Here is a 17,686-nt window from a genome sequence, read left to right as displayed (position 1 = left end):
CTCAGGTTAACGCGGTTTCCGTCTCAGGCGGACAAACTGCGCATGCTCAGTGCGCCCGCCCTGGGGTTCGCGGGAGGATGCGGGCAGCGGTGTTGGGTGGCCAGGGTGGTTGTTTATCTAAGCGCAGGCAGAGGCTTCCGCGCGGCGCAGAGCCTCCCGGGAGCGCGCGAGGCCGGTCGCCTAGGCGACGGGGGAGCAGGGGCGGGGCTGCGCCGCCGGGGCCCCGCCCCGGGCCGCCGGGCCCCGCCCCCGGTAGCGCTGCGGCTCGGGCTCGGGCGCGCGCTCCGGCGCCTGGGAAAGCGGCGGCGGCGGCAGGCGGGGAGCTGGGCGTGGAGGCGCGAGGGGCGGGGCGGCAGGACGGCACTGCGGGCCCGCGGCTCGGGCGGCTCCGGCGGCTCTCACTCACTGTTGGCTCTCAGTGCCTGCCCGCGCCCGCGGGGCCGCATTGCCTCCGCGCTCGGCCCATGCCCGCTGCTCCCACCGCCGGCGCCCGCGGGGCTGCAGCCAGTGAGGTGGGGGCGGCCGCGTAAGGCGGCGGGGTTGGCCGCCGGGGCAGGGTCGGGGGACGCAGCGCGGCGGGCGTAGGTCTATGTCGCGGGCGGCGGCGGCGGCGGCGGCCGCGGAGGGACGATGCGCGAGTACAAAGTGGTGGTGCTGGGCTCGGGCGGGGTCGGCAAATCCGCCCTGACCGTGCAGTTCGTGACCGGCACCTTCATCGAGAAATACGACCCCACCATCGAGGACTTCTACCGCAAGGAGATCGAGGTGGACTCTTCGCCGTCGGTGCTGGAGATCCTGGACACGGCGGGCACTGAGCAGTTCGCGTCCATGCGGGACCTGTACATCAAGAACGGCCAGGGCTTCATCCTCGTCTACAGCCTCGTCAACCAGCAGAGTTTCCAGGACATCAAGCCCATGCGGGACCAGATCATCCGAGTGAAGCGGTGAGAGGGCCGGGGGCGCGTGCAGGGGGCTTCGCTGTGCAGCCGGGCAGCCACCGTCCCGGGGCCAGATCTTCCTCTTCTCCCCCTGCGTTCTGGGTTGGCGGTGGACGGAGGGAGCTGTCTAGGAAAGATGCCTCTGGGGTCTTATGCTTTATAATATTTTTTTTTCATTTTGCCAGCATCACCATCATCATCTTGAGTCTCAAATTTGAGTGCTTTGTTTGTTTCACAACCCAAATTTGGCATCCGGTGAACCCACAGCACAGCTCTTTGTCTCTTGGATATTAATAGTAGCGCTTGTGCAGAACCCCAAAGGAAACAAAGTTTAAAACTTGCAGAGAGGGCTGTGCGGGGTGGGTTGGTTTGTGATGGGAAGAGGGCAGCTGTGCAAGTACAGTGGAGACATTTTCAGACCGAACAAGAAAAAATCTACCTTTGCAATATTTGACAGCAAAAATTGTTCACACATGTAATGTACGTATTGTAAAAATGTCAAGTGGAGAGGAAAGAGACCTTGCTCATCTCATAAACGATTGAATGGTGCCAAGGCGTTTTTAAAGTGAACTCTTCAATTAAGACGAAACTTTAAAAGACAGATTATCAAATTATTTGAAGACATCCTAACAGCTCAGTGGGGTTGAGAGAGTATTAGCATGTAGGAGATAAAATATGCCACTCACATTAAAGAATACCGCTTAACTTTTTAAAAAATCTAGCTGTCTTACCCCCTAAAAAAGAGGGAGGGGGAGGGGAAGACATTCGTGGAAGAAAAAAACCACAGAAATTCTTCAAAGTTGTAACAAGTATATTATCGATTTTTGTTGTTTTTAAAGTATATTATCTAATGTAAAGTTGATTGCATCTAAGCTCTTTTCTAATATAAACTCTGCTAAAAGTATGTACTTTGGAAAAATGGCTGGTAGTTTATGTGGCTTAAAATGTTTATTTTCTCTTAAATTGACAGTGCATTTTTCCTTATTTCAAGCATTAGAAGTGTAATAATATCTTAGTTAAAAGTTTTAGCAAATTTTTCTAATTACTGTTTAATTACACATTACTGTTTTGTCTGGTTCTTATAATTAGTTAATGCTGACAATTTTGATATAGTGTTATCTTTTCCCCACATAGTTCTAACTATAGCTCAAAATTAGGAGACATTAACAGAAAGATAGTTGTAGGTGTACTCTAAATACAATCACATTACAAGTTAGTTTGAGTCTACTCATTGAGAAAGAGCAAGGACTAGTCATGTGTACTCAAGGGGTGCTAAAAAGTCATTACCAGCTGTGGATTTTTAATATAACATATGAGATCAAAGGGGAGATCCTCTCCCCAAGACCACTGCCCCCATTAACTCACTGACTATGCACTGTAATAGCTAAGCTAAAATTTTGTATATTATTTCTTCCACTAAATTTCAAACTCGAATAAAGTAGATATGTTTATGGCCTATGCTGCTGTTCTAAAATATGAATCTGGTAACTTTTTATTTCTCCATTCTTATTTAATAATGCATTTTATTTAACCCACTGTATCTAAAATATTATCATTCAGCTCTGGTCACTGTGGCTCTGTGGTTAGAGTGTCTGCCTACCCACCAAAGGCTCTCCAGTTCAACTCCCAGTCAAGGGGACGCCATCTGGGTTGCAGGTTGATGTAGGCCCAGTCTGGGCACATGCAGAAGGCAACCAATCGATGTGTCTCTCCCCCCACCCCCTCCCACTCTTGCACTCTCTCTAAAAACCAATGGAAAAAATATCCTTGGGTGAGGATTGACAAAAAATAAATTAATAAATAAATATTATCATTCAACATGTAATCAATATTCAAAAATTATTTATGTATTTTACTTTATTTTTCACACTAATTTTTCAAAATCCAGTGTGTTACTTACACTTACAGAACATCCCAATTCAGACTAGCCATGTTTTAAGTGCTCAATCAATAACCACATGTGGCTGCTGGCCACCGTATTGGCTAGCTTAGATCTAAGGATATATATATTTTGGGAAAATGCTTGCATCTCTAAGCTTCAGTTTCCTTACCTGAAATAGAGTATAGCATGCTCCCTTAGAGTCTTTCTTAGGATTAAATGAGATATATTTTAAGGTGCCCAACACAATACTTTGAACAAAGAAATTGCGCCAAAATTCCAGTTCTTTTATTAATAATAACTTTGTCACCCTACCTTTTTAAAATTTTATTCTTAATATAAACGTAATATTATAGGAAATTTGTGATTGCATTGCGAAATTCATTACCTAGTATAGACAAGATGAGGCTAAAAAGCAATTAGGGTTAAAAACAATCGTTAAAAAGATTTTGTTGGTGTTCTCTTGAACTATTTTTTCTTATTAAGGCCTAATGGGAAAGGGCAAGAGAATGAACATTTAACTTCAAATCTAGCACTAATGTATGGCCATACAGTAAATGGAGCTTTTCATTGAATTGTTATTGTGTGGAAGGTTTTGCTTTTAAAAAATAAAAACCAGGCCAATACTTCCTTAAATATTTACAGGTGCACAAACATATGCATATATATACAGCCTCTTATCAAAGCCAAGTGGACCACCTGAAAATGACTATATTTATAAATTCATGTGCTTTCTTTTTTTTAACTTGACTTTAGATGAGATCACACAAGGAAGAGTTATAGGAATACAGAAAATGTTTCAAGTGAAATAACACTAGAATTCTTTCTGATTTCATAACTGCTTTTCTCATTCCTCTCAGGGTAAGCCGTGGTCCTGACTTGAAGTATCTTGGAACGGGCATGTTATTCTTAGGACAAAGCCCAGGAATCTTCAGCATGACCTTTCCAGGCATGCAGAGAGTGCTCTTGGCCCTCCTGCCTTTACAACCTCACCTCTTGCAACACTCCTCATCCCTTAGATTCCAACACCCAGACCTTCTTTTAGCCTTTTCAAAGTGCCTATCTCTGGGCTTTTCTTCTACCTGTGGCAATCTTCGGCCTTACGCAAAATTAATTCCGACTTGCTCTTTTGCCCCTGCTTACATCAGGAAGCTTTCCTCGTCCTTCCCAGCTGAATAATTCCTTCCTATCTTCCCAGTCTAGATTAACTCCTTGCCTCACCCATCTCTCAGCCACAGGTACTTCAGACTTCAGTGGCAACCTGTCCTTTTTTGCAGCACTCACAAAAGCTTAATTATTTGTGTGATGATTTACATACGTTAGTCATTAACTCTAATGCCATGTGGCTAGCACAGCTACTATTACATAGGAAACAATCAAGAAAAATATATTGGAAAAAACTAGAGTTTAGAAAGGCAAGTACTTTTATTGTCTTTTGGCCCCAGTCTCCCCAAACATTTTCATTTTATAGATGGAGGAAATGATTCTTTAAAGCTCATTTTGCAGATGGAGTAGATGATCTTCCTTCAGCTCTAACATTCTGTGAGAGTTCTTATATCTAGTTAGGACAACAAGGGAAGAGGTAAAGTTTAAAAACTCAGGAGCACAGCCCAGGCTGATGTGGCTCTGTTAGAGCATTGTACTGTGTACCAAAAGCTTGTCAGTTTGATTCCCCATCAGGGCACATACCTAGGTTGCTGGTTCAATCCCTGATTGGGGCATGTCCAGGAGGCAACCGATCCATGTCTCTCATACATTGATGTTTCTCTCTCTCCCTTCCCCTCTCTTTAAAAATCAGTAAAACATACCCTCAGGTGAGAATTTTTTTAAAAATCAGGAGCATAGTATCAGTGGGAAATGGCATGGGAAATGCATAGAATATGTTTGTTAGCTATTAGTTAAATAGACCAGATTTTCTAAACCAGGAATTAATATAGAAATGTGAGAGGTAAGGCCCAGCCAGTGTGGCTCAACCAAGCATTGACCTATGAACCAGGAAGTCATGGTTTGATTCCCAGTCAGGGCACATGCCCAGGTTATGGGCTCCATCCCACTCTCTGTCATCATTGATGTTTCTACCTATCTATCCCTCCCTCAATAAAAACAATATTTTTTGATTTATTGAAATCAATAAAAACATATTTTTAAAAAGAGAGAGGCGGTAAGGCTTAAAAATGTAAAGTTAAATGATAGAAGGTTGAAGACTTCGGACTTGATCTTAGAAGGACCGTGATCAAAATTGTTACAGAAATAGAAACATGGTGGTGATAAGATACATGGCTTAGTGGCAATTGAACAGGGTCAGGAGGAATAGTTGTGAAATATTGTGATAATCTATAGTTTCTACATGAAGTATAAAGATTCTGAATTGGCATGGTGTCTATAGAAACAGAAAGGAAAGAATGGATGAAATTAATGTTATAAAGAATTTATTAAACTGAATGGGAGAGGAAGAGGGAAAGGTGAAAAGTAACCTTGACATTTTGAAAATGAGAGAATAGAATTATGGAGGCATAGCTGAGGAAGATTATTTCAAGCTTTGAAGATGGTAATCATCCAGATAGATCCACCTAATAAGTAATTAGAATATTTGAGTAAAGCCTGAAACATCAGTTTATGTATGGATATAAAGACTCAGGATGAGCTGTGTAGTTCAGATTTGTAGAGTGCATGACATCTGTTGGGAAGAGTCTAGAGATAGAAGTGAATGAATATGGCCAGAAATAGAAGTTAGAAATACATATAGCCAAGGATAGAACTTGAGAGTTGTAAGATATATAGAGACTTTGCAGTAGGCTAGAAGGCATGGGGTGTTTTAAAATTGGGGAAAAGGCTGGAAAAAAGTGGTTGATTTGCACTACCCAAAGTGAACAAGTTTCTATTTTTTTATTATTAATATTTCTATATCATTTAAGTGATTACTTTCAAATGACACAAGTGATTGTACTTTTTCTCTTCACAATAAGTAGCCATATAAAAACCTACGCTTAAAATAGAGGCAGATTGCCAATTGCTACACATAAACCTTGACCAGTAACAGATTGGTGCTATTAGCCAAGACCAGGGAACACATCAAATGATGTTTGTTTTAAGTTAGTGAACCTTGTGGATTCCGCCATCATTCCTTCCTCCAGAAACACCTCCTTCCCCAATTTGATACCTCCAGTAACCAAATTTGTAATAAAAATCTGGGCCTCCAAGGTATAGAGCCTAATAGCTGTGAGTCACATTTTACAACCCAATGTTTTTTTCTGGAAGGGAGATTTGTTTTTGCTGCATTGTAAAATTAGAACATTACAATATAGTTTTCTTTTTGCCATCCCAGGATTGGAATTTTTTTTAAAGCTCACTTTGCAGTGATGATCTCCTTTCAGCTCTAATATTCTGTGAGTACTTCTATGTAGTTCATTCAGTGAGAGAAATGGTCAAGTTTAATATAAACCTTAAAGAACCAGCAGCTTGTGATCTGCAAATCTTGTCTAGTTAAAATTTGGTAATAATTATATCAATAAAATCTATAATCAGAGGAATCATTATAATATTTTTAAGGGAGAGGGGACAAAATAATTTAAAAAGCCAGCCAACCATTGTACTGCACACAGACAAAAGATATCAACTGTCCCTGAATATTGATAAACCCTCTGACAAGAACAAATGAGTGATTTGAAAGGTGAAGTGACTGACCACTGAATGAGAAATATTCAGGCCACTAGGCGAGTAGATAATGTTGACTTTGTAGCTCTCCTTTAGAAAAAAGTTGGATAATTAATTAATACATAAACATTAAGGAGGAAATGGAGGAACTGATAAAATGTTTCTAGAGAATACAACCAACAGAAATGCCAACAAAGTTGGGAAGTTTTTCAATAGCAATACATTTGAGTAATTTAATTTCTATATACTATCTTCTGTAAAATTACATATGGCACATTAAAATGCATAGATCATACATTTATATACATTTCTAAGTAATGATCTTTAAAATCATGTATACCATACTTAATTGAAGGATTTTTCCCCCCAAGGATGATTTTTATTTTACACAGTTTTTCTCTTAACCATTGTATTCAGAACCTAAGTCCCTGGGGAAGGATGTGTGATTCTACTCTGGGGTTTCCTTTGCTTCTGTTTCAGCTTTGCCCTGCTATGTGTTTCTCCCCATCTGTTCTTACCTACTGTTTTTTTTATGTACTTCTGTTTTTCTGGCCTATGGTATAACAAGAATTGTAAGTTCTTTAAATTTTTTTTGGAAAAATACTTGAGTGTGTATGAGAAAACTTTCAAATAAGATCAAATTGATAGACACAATAGTTACAAAAGTAAAAATTAGAGATAGTAATTCTGTGGGAAATAAATCATGAAATTTTAATGGTGTGCAGAAATACACATGTATTTGCCTTTTTATTTGTTACTTTGACAGTTGTGGTTCATTATATTAAAAATTATTCTCAGCCTGACGGGGAAAAGTTTCTTAAACATACCTTTGTGCTTTACCAGATCAAACGTAGTCTTTTAGTAGAATAATATCAATAATGGTAATGCTGTGATTTTGGACATCTGCATTTTAATAAAACGTACAGGTAAAATATAAATATATTAGTGGAGTTTAAGGTTATAAACTATTTAAAAGTAGCTCATTTATAGATGCTAAGATTTTAACATGGTATATGCCGAACATAATATTTGAATAGATTTAACTTGAGACTTCTAAACAATTGAAACCTTTTTGAAATATCAGACCTAACATTTCAGCTATTTTGCCTTTTATTCTTGTGGGAAAACTCTAATACACCTATATTACCCTGATTTTTAATAAATTTCAGTTTAAATTTAAAGGTCACTGCTATGAAATAAGATTTTTTTAAGCCTATGAGTCAAAATAAGGTTACTGGGTGTCTGAATCAAGTATCAATAGCATATTATATTGAAGTCATGGTTTGGGAAGTCCAGAAACAAAGCAATAGTTGGAAGCCTCTGGAAGTTTGATGCATTTAGTTACTTAATGTTGAAAATGTACTTATCACACATGGCTGAAAACTCTATCTGAATAAGCTACTTAAAATAGATTACAGTGTGTAAATTAAGTATATTTGTAAATTATATATTCCTTTTTACTCAGAATGCTAAAACATAATCAATGGCAGAATGGGATAGGTGGTTGTTTTTTGTTTTGTTTTTTGTTTCCTCTAATGATATGTTTTTGGTTTTGCTATGTTTAAGGTTTGAAAACATAACAAAATTGATGTTTTAGGGAAAAATATAGTGATTTATCAATTTTGTAGGTTTTTAAAATTTATTTATTGGTATTGAGATATAATTGGCATCAACATTGTATTAGTTTTAGGTTTTTTTCACTTACTAAAATTACCCAAGAATATATTATAAACCTTTACCTAAAACATTAGGAGCGTTATTTCTCATAAAACATAATGATTTTACATATGTGTATATTGCAAAATGATTACCAAAATAAGTTTAGTTAAACTGTCGTTACCATGGTATATATTATATCCCCAGTACTTATTTATCTTATAACTGGAAGTTTGTACTTTTTCACCACATTTAACCATTTCTTCTTCCCTATTCTCCCTCCTTCCCGTTCCTCTCTGACCTCATCCTCCCACCTGGCTTCTGGCAACCACCAATCTGCTCTCTTTATCTGTAAGTTCAGTTTTGTTTTTGTTTTTTTCAGATTCCACACATAAGTGAGACATACAGTATTTGTCTTTCTCTGTCTGACTTATTTCACGTAGCATATTGCCCTCAAGGTCTATCTGTGTTGTCACATGTAGCAGTATTTTTCTCTTTTTATGGCAGAATAATATTCCATTATATATATACATGTGTATACACACATATACAATACATATACATATACACTCATTGTTCTTTATCCATTCATCCATCAGTAGACATGTAGGCTGATTCCATGTCTTGGGTATTATAAATCATGCCACAGTGAAGCTGGGGGTGCAGATATCTTTTTGAGACAATGCAGTTGTTTTCTTTGGATAAATACCCAGAGGGGGAATTGCTAGATCATATGGTAGTTCTGTTTTAATCTTTTGAGGAACCTCCATACTGTTTTCCATGGTGGCTGCAACAATTACATTCCCACCAACAGTGTCCAAGGATTGATTCCCTTTTCCTTACATTCTCGCCAACACTTGTTATTTCTTGTCTTTTTTATAATAGCCATTTTTAATAGGTATGAGCTGGTATTTCAGTGTTATTTTGATTTGCATTTATTTCCCTGAAGATTAGTGATGTTGAGCATCTTTTCACATACCTGCTGACCATTTGTATATCTTCTTTTGAAAAATGTGTATTCAGATCCGCTGCCCTTTTCTTTTTTAATCCTCAGCAGAGGATATTTTTCTCATTGCTTTTTCAGAGAGAATGGAAGGGAGAAAGGGGGGAAATGAGAGAGAGAGAGAGAGAGAGAGAGAGAGAGATCATATCGATGTGACAGACACATCAGCACATTGATGATTGCCTCCTGCACGTGCCCTGAGGGAGCAGGGAGCGAACCTGCAACCCAGGCACGTGCCCTTGACTGGGAATTGAACCACAACCCTTTGGCGAGCAGGCTGACGCTCCAACTACTGTGCCATACCGGCCAGGGCCTCTGCCTATTTTTTAATCAGATTATTTGTTCATTTGTGTTTTTATTGAGTTTTATGAGTTCTTTACATACTTTGGATATTAACCCCTTATCAGGTACATGATTTGTAAATTTATATTCTATGCCATAGGTTGCTTTTTCATTTTGTGGATGGTTTCCTTTGCTTTACAGAAACTTTTAGGTTTGATGTAGTTCCAATTGTTTAATTTTGCTTTTGTTGCCTTAGCTTTTGGTATCAAATCCAAAAATAATCATTGCTAAGACTGATGTCAAGGAGCTTACCCCCTATATCTTCTTCTAGGAGTTTTATGCTTTCAGGTCTTACATTTAAGTGTTTAACCCACTTTAAGTTGATTTTTGTGCATGGTGTAAGAAAGTGATCCAGTTTCATTTTTTTGCATGTGGCCTTCTAGTTGTCCCAGCACCATTAACTAGAGACTGTCCTTTCCCCTCCATTGTATATTCTTGGCTCCTTTGTCATAAATAAGTTGATTATATATTCATGGGTTTATTTCCATGTTCTCTATTTTGTTTCATTGATCTACGTATCTTTTTTTTAATGTCAATACCATACTGTTTGGATTATTATAGCTTTGTAGTGTAGTTTGAAATCAGGGAACATGATGTCTCCAGCTTTGTTCTTCTTTCTTAAAATAGCTTTGGCTATTTATTGTCTTTTGTACTTTCATATAAATTTTAGGAATGATTGACTGTTCTATTTCTGTGAAAAATGCCATTGGAATTTTGATAGGGATTGCGTTGAATGTGTAGATTGCTTTGTGTAGTATGTGACATTTTTAACAATATTAATTCTTCCAATCCATGAGCACAGAATATCTTTCCATTTATTTGAGTCTGCTTCGGTTTCTTTTATCAGTATTTTATAATTTCTCTTTTTAAATTGTTATCTGTAAAAAATAAACCGATAAAATAACATCTCTTTGTCTACTTCTATGCATTCACTCAACAGTGGCTTTCACATTTTCTTAATTGTGGCCCTCAGTAAGAAATACATTTTACATTGTGACACAGTGCACCCACAGGCATAAATACATGTAAATGAAACCAAAGTTTCATGAAATAATACTTAACACTTGCTATGTTGCTTCTACTATACTTTCTGTTTTCTTGTTTTCTATTTTATCCCATTGCTTTTAAATATTCCCCTTGATCCACTAAATTGATCTCATCACACACAATTTGAAAACTATTATCCTAAAACATTTAACTCCAAGAAAATTAATGGAACTTTCTCTTTAGTATTTTGAAATAACTTTTATCTTTCTGGTTTTTCAGTTTTCAACAATGCTATATAGATGCTATGAAAATGAAATACTTCCCAGCATGAGTTAGTAAATCCTCCCTCTGTTACTGAGAAAGAGAACATTTAGTCACTGGGAAAAAAACCAACATAAAATGTATCTTTTGAGGAAGCATGTATTACTATTTGTTGTACATATTAGAAATATGAGGAATACTTCTGTAATTTTGCTTATTCTGATAAGGCAGGATAGCTTCAGTCTTGTAAAAATTTAGGACAGAGAAAGGGCTATTGTAGTAGGATTCAGACCAGTATGTGATTGCAAGGATTCTCCATTACTACAACAGGTTGCTGAGGAGGTTTTGGAAACTGATCTTTTTAAGAGGTTTGCTGTATCTGTCCAGGAAAATATTGATTCAGCTCTCCCTATACGATAGTAAAAATAGATGAAGTAACTATACTTACAGACGTCTTAAAATAAATTAGTAAAATTACCCAAGAGAAACACTGTAAACCTTTACTTAAAACATTTAGTAGTAGTATTTCTCATGCTTTCCTAGGAGTAGCCCCTTAAAAATTAATAATTCAAATGTGGAAATCCTACATCATATTAATAATTCAGTACATATTAGTATTTTCTTTAGTAGGTATCTTTACAACTCTCCATGTATGAAATCTTAGAGTTTTTCTCTGTTTTTGGGTGGAGAATTTTGGTCTAAATTCATCCATTCTTAGGTTTCCAGTGAACATAACAAATACTATATATAATAATTGCTGTAATTCAGTATTTTATTTAATTGTGCATGTTGATCTACTCTTATCTATGAAGACAGTTAAGTGCTACTCTCACTAAAGCTGAGCTCCAGCCCAGCTGGCGTGGCTCAGCGGTTGAGCATTGACCTATGAACCAGGACTTCATGGTTCGATTCCCAGTCAAGGTACATGCCTGGGTTTCGGGATCGATCCCCAATAGGGGGCGTGCAGGAGACAGCCAATCAGTGACTCTCTCATCATTGATGTCTCTATCTCTCTCTCCCTCTGCCTTCCTCTCTTTGAAATCAATAAAAACATTAAAAAAAAAAACTAAAAAAAAAACTGAGCTCCAGTACATTTAGTTATGTAATTGGGGTCAAGTTAACATTATCTGCATCTCAATTTCCTCATCTGTAATATGGGTATAATATAATAATGAGGTAATGAATGTAAAGTGTTTCTTTACATAGTAACTCTAAAATATCAGTAATAATGTTTCACCAAAATTTACAGAAATAGGAATAAAACCCAGGCATTTATCTGACTTTATAAAACAGCGTACTGCCTCATGATTTCTTAGGGATGAGACTCAGTTGCCTTACCATATCCAGATAAATTATATAGCTAATCTAGTATTTGAATTCCATTTTTTTCTTTGCTTTCTCCTCTGTATCTGAAATGCTAGTGCCGTATATTATAGAACTTAGAGCATAGACTGAGTGCTTTGAGTTTTCCTCTTCCCTTGGAGACTATGTTGACTTTAAATAGGACAGTATGATTTGCGACTCACAGAAAACTGTGATGATTTTTTAATACATATATTTTAAATATAAAAAATACTTTATAAAAAGCAATCAGGCATATAATATTAAATATTTGCTAAATGACATTTTTCTTTTTAAAAAAGTTGATAATAGACCTTTTTATAAATTCCAAAAACTGCATGAAGATAATTTTCACAGTCTTTATGGATGTATATATATAGTAGTGTGTTGACAGAGTTTTTAATAAATTGATTCCAGAAGTTTTATCTGTCTATGTATAAAAGTCATCACTGTCAACATCAAATACTACGGTTTAAATCATGTCATTTATATAATATTGCCCTGGGCATTATGCAAAATAAGTACAAGATAACTACCTGCCAAAATGTACTATGAATAAATATGTATTTGACAGTGTTGAGTCAATTATACGTGTATATATAGAGAGATAGAAATACTCAAAACAATTTGACTTAAGTTTCAAAATATTTTTCCACCAAGAGCATTGCTTTTGCCAGACCACCTTCCTAAGGGCTTTTGTGTGTGTTCTAAATTATTATAGAAGGTCAAAAATTTGTGTAAAGACTAATGCCAACAATTATGTACAGACAATCCCTGAGTTATAGTTCTTCAACTTAAGATTTTTGACTTGACGGTGGTGCAAAAGCAATACACGTTCCATAGAAACCATACTTTGAATTTTGAATTTTGATCTTTTTGCAGGCTAGAAATACATGGTGGAATACTGTCCTGGTACTGGGCAGTGAGCTGTAGCTACCAGTCAGCCGTGTGATCACGAGTATAAGCAGCTACCCTGCAGTGTATGCACTGTGTTTGACGATTTTGCCCAACTGTAGGCTAATGAGAGTGTTCGAGCACATTTAAGATCAGCTAGGCTAAGTAAGCTATGATCAGTAGGTTAGATGTATTAAGTGCATTTTTTACTTACGGTATTTTCAATTTACAATGGGTTAATTGGGAGAGAGTTGAACATCTGTATTTATTTGGTTATATTTAGTAATTTTGATCCTCCTTGGAAATGATATTTTTTATTTGTACTTAGTTATAAATGGTTTGAGAAGAATTATTATTTTAGAAAGCAGTAAAAAAGTAAGCTGGTTTATGGAAAATAGAAAATAATACATGATGAGTTAGTGCTCAGGGAAGATAGCTGGGGTAGTTCTCTTATGCAGCAATAGTTATCTGGAAAAATGAAATATTTTTAAAGATATTTATTGAAAGTAAATGATGAGTGAATGAATGGCTGTATTTTAACTCTTAAAAGGTGGCAAAATGATGCAAGCACCTACCATCTGCCCTCATAATTTATCTGTCCTATGTCATTTTACTGTTCCTGCCCACACATGACTAACTGAACTTTGGAGATCATATTTAATTTTATTAAGACTATAACATATTAAAGTTTAGTTTCAGGAGAAAATCTAAGACTATGCATATATCTTTTGCAACTGCTTGTAATAGTAGTCTGCAGCCCTGGCCAGTGTGGCTCATTTGGTTGGAGCATCATCCCATACACCAAAAGGTGGTGGGTTCGATTCCCAGTTAGGGCACATACCCATGTTGGGGGTTCAGTCCCCAGACAGGGCATGTACAGGAGGCAACAATCAATGTTTCTTTCCCTCCCTCCCTCTCCCTCTCTCTTTTCCTTTCTCCTTCCCCCCTCTCTCCCTCCCTCTAAAATCAATAAAAAACATATCCTTGAGTGAGCATTAAAAATAATAATAATAATAATAGTCTGCATTGCCTCCTCCCCCTTCACTCTACCCACAGTGTATATTATTTATAAAAGTAGTTGACATATAGTGCCTAATTTATGTTATCAAAAAAAAGCTTCTGCCCGGCCGGGCGTGGCTCAGTGGTTGAACGTCGACCTAGGATCCAGGCGATCAGGGTTCGATTCCCGGTCAGGGCACATGCCCGGGTTGCGGGCTGCAGCCAATCAATGACTCTCTCATCATTGATGTTTCTTTCTCTCTCTCCCCCTCTCCTTTCCTCTCTCTGAAATCAATAAAGATATATTTTAAAAAAAAAACCTTCTTCCATGTACTTGGTGGTAATGTGCTTCAGTTTTGACATCTGGCCCTTGTTACATAGAAAGCACTCAGTAAACATTTGTTGAGTTTAGGGATAAAGGTCCCGTTATGTTCTATATTTTGGCCATTTCCTCCCAAATCTCTAGAGACCCCTTATACTGCTAATCAGTTTAAGCATTTCAGCATCTAATGCAAGGCATGATAAAGAATAAAAAAATAAAACATTGTAGACAGTGAACATCCAAAAATGCTTTTTCAGCCTGGTGACCATGGATATGTTTGCATTGTTTCTGTGACATTTCCAGTGTGGGTTGCATGCAAACACTGTCATATTTGAAGATCATCACTTCATTAACTCATTCTATTTTGTATGCCTGTGTCAAGAATTGATTCCAGCGCTGGAGATACTGCTACATAGAAAAAATATATGGCCCTTTCCTTCCTGAGGTCCCCGATGTAACTTCAAAGGTGGCACAGCTGCCTCAACACAGAAACAAGACTATTTCAGAACTCCTCGTTTATTGAGTTTTGTTTTCTTCCTTTTTAAAAAAATTACTCCACATTGTCTTACTAGGGCTTCAGAGCCATGGTTCACGTCTGGTGACTTGCCTTAGCAATGTTTGGTGCGAGAACATGAATAGCATAAAGAAAGATACTTCTGTTTAAAGAAAATGGTAAAATTTCAGCCTGTGGTTAGAGGGAACACTATAGATCCTGTTTTTCTCAAATCTTTTTCACAGGGTTAATGGTCTTCAAGCTAAATAGTTAGATTTGGCTGTCCTTGCCAGGGGAATGGAAGCCAGAGGTAGGAGATAAGATACTAAGTAAAAAATTTTTGTACTCTTTTACAAATATATCACCACAATTAAGATTCTAGAACTGACTTACTAACAGATGGTTTGCCAGAACTTAGAAAAGAATAATTAGCATTTCTGTAGTATTTTACAGTATCCATGATACTTTAAACTGCTTGGTATAGTATCTGACAGTGACTAAAGCCTCTACTGATGCTACCTATTATTAGTAAAGTCATCACCATCTTCCTTAACATAATGCCTAAGTATCATTACTATTTCTATTTCACAAATAAGGAACCTGAAGCTCAGAAAGGTCACATGACATGTTCAAGAGATCAGAGTTGGGTCTTATTTCTAGATCCTCTAAATCCAAATCTAGTTCTCTCTTCCTTGTAGTGCATTCCATCCTGATTTTAGCCAGTGACTAAATTGTGGTTGGCCTTGACTGTTAACATAGGGATAGACTTGAATCATTGTAGAGTCACCACATACTTTTCTGAGGTAGCGGATTGGGGGGATTGGGAGAGGACTGTGTAAAAACAATGTTTTAAGATAATTATTGGGAAGTGGCCAATAGAGGGGTGAGAAATTGGTGGTGGAACCAGTTAGGAGACTGTTACATAGCTCAGGTATGAATTATTTTGGAAATGAAAGGCATTTTGTAGTGGGAATGAAAATAAAGGGACAGATTTTCTCACATCCAATTAATTCTTGCTCTTCCCATCCCCTGTAATCACTATTATGCTAGACCTGTTTTTACAGCTTCTCATCCCGACCTGGTGACTACTGGAGATTATCGAAGACTTTTTGCTTTACACCCATTTCCTCGCTCCCACCGTGATTTGTCGTAACTATTTCTAACTTCTTTTGCTTCAGTGTTGACATGAATCCTGTGGAAATATCTAGCTCATCATTCTCCATTGGCAACTGTTGGGCACCATAATCTCTGCCAGTCATGGTAGTTTCCAGCTCCTTTCGTTATTGTGCATTTTTGTTTTGCCTTTTCCATATGTCACCTATTACTTCTCCTGGTTCAAATGAAAAATCTTTTCAATAGACATACCAATCAATCTTATGCCATGGGAACCAACCAGTTACATGTCATATATAATTGATGTCCTCTTCCCCAGAGCTGGTTATTGTTGGAGAGAAGAAATGCTAATTTAAAGCTGGTAGGTTTTTTGTGTGAGTTTTTTCTGTTTGTGTGTTTTTTTTCAGTGATGTTTGTTTTTAGTAATTTGGAAATAAATATTTTAAGATCTTACTATCAAGAGAAGAAAAATCTCCCAGGACAAAGCTCTTCTATTAATACTTTTAAAATTCCTAAAAAGTCTTAGCTCTTAATGGCTTTGGTGCATCCTTAGGTCTTCTTCCTCCAAAGTTAGCTTTAAAAAAGTATTTTTAATTGAACTTTGTGTACCAGATACATATGGATTTTAATTCATAAACACTTTTTCCAAGGATTCTGCAATGAAGGTGTGCTGAGAAGATATATCTTTTAATTTAATCCAGATATGAATTTAGATAACAGTTCAAATAACTTGCATGTTCCTGAACAATTGACTAAATTTAGCCTTTTCAAGTATAATAGACCTATTTCTTAATGTACAGGTTTCAGATTTCAACTCTCACTAAAGATATATCTGAACACCTTTGCTCCCTTGACAGATGAAAGCTGTATGTTCTTCATATATGTGTCCAAGCTTGAATTTTCCCTGCTACTTAAATTATGTAAGAAGAATTTTCTTCATTGAGGTGAAGTAGTCCTCTTGTATGAATATACTGTGACTTCATTATTCTATTGATGGGCATTTGGATAGTTTCTGGATGATAGCTATTATGTATAATACTACTCTGAACATTCTAGCGCATATCTTTTGCTGTAATACACACACACACACACACAAATTTCTCTTGGTGTATACCTACGAGTAGAATTCTTGGGTCATAAATCTATAGGTTCAACATTACTAAATACTGCCAAATGATTTTCCCAAATAGTTGTACCAATGGTTACTCTTCCACCAGTAAGAGTTCCAGTTGTTCAACATCCTGGCCAACATTTGATATTTGCCAAGCTTTTTAATTTTACCTAATCCGATAACATTCTAGTGGTACCTCATTGTGGTTTTAGTTTTTGTTTCCCTGGTGTATAATGACGTTGAGCACTTTTTCATATTTTTAATGACTACTTGATTATCTTTTAAGAAATACCTACTAGCCGGGCTAGGGCGTGGCTCAGCAATTGAGCATTGGCCTAGGATCCAGGAGATCGAGGTTGAATTCCTGGTTAGGGCACATGCTCAGGCTATGCCCTTGATCCCCGGCCGGGGGCGTGCAGGAGGCAGCCCATCAATGACTCTCTCATCATTGATGTTTCTATCTCTCTTTCTCTCCTGCTCCCTTCCTCTCTCTGAAATCAATAAAGATATGTTTAAAAAAAAAAAAACCTACTCAGGTGTTTTGTTCATTTAAAAAAATTGTATTGTCTTTTTATGTTTTGTACAAATTCTTTTTAGATTCTGGATAGAAGTCCTTTGTCAGATATATATATTGCAATTACCTTTCCCCAATTTGACTTGCTTAGTAGTTTCTTTTAATTAGCGTAAATTCTT

The 17,686-nt window shown here is 37.3% G+C and overlaps 1 protein-coding gene across 1 annotated transcript in view; it reads left to right on the top strand.

Moving 5' to 3' along the window:
- Window positions 1-611: 611 nt before the first annotated feature.
- The window catches only part of RAP2A (RAP2A, member of RAS oncogene family), a 30,693-nt gene continuing 13,618 nt past the window's right edge, over window positions 612-17,686 (top strand). The window contains exon 1 of the mRNA XM_016203821.2: window positions 612-944. Coding sequence (XP_016059307.2) covers window positions 631-944 — 314 coding nt within the window. The 5' untranslated portion in view covers window positions 612-630. The remainder of the gene's footprint in view (window positions 945-17,686) is intronic.

Source organism: Miniopterus natalensis, chromosome 2, assembly GCF_054644295.1.
Source record: "Miniopterus natalensis isolate mMinNat1 chromosome 2, mMinNat1.hap1, whole genome shotgun sequence".
NCBI classification, from domain to species: Eukaryota; Metazoa; Chordata; class Mammalia; order Chiroptera; family Miniopteridae; genus Miniopterus; species Miniopterus natalensis.
Note: the sequence above shows the minus strand (reverse complement) of the source record. Positions and strands in the feature narration are given on the sequence as shown.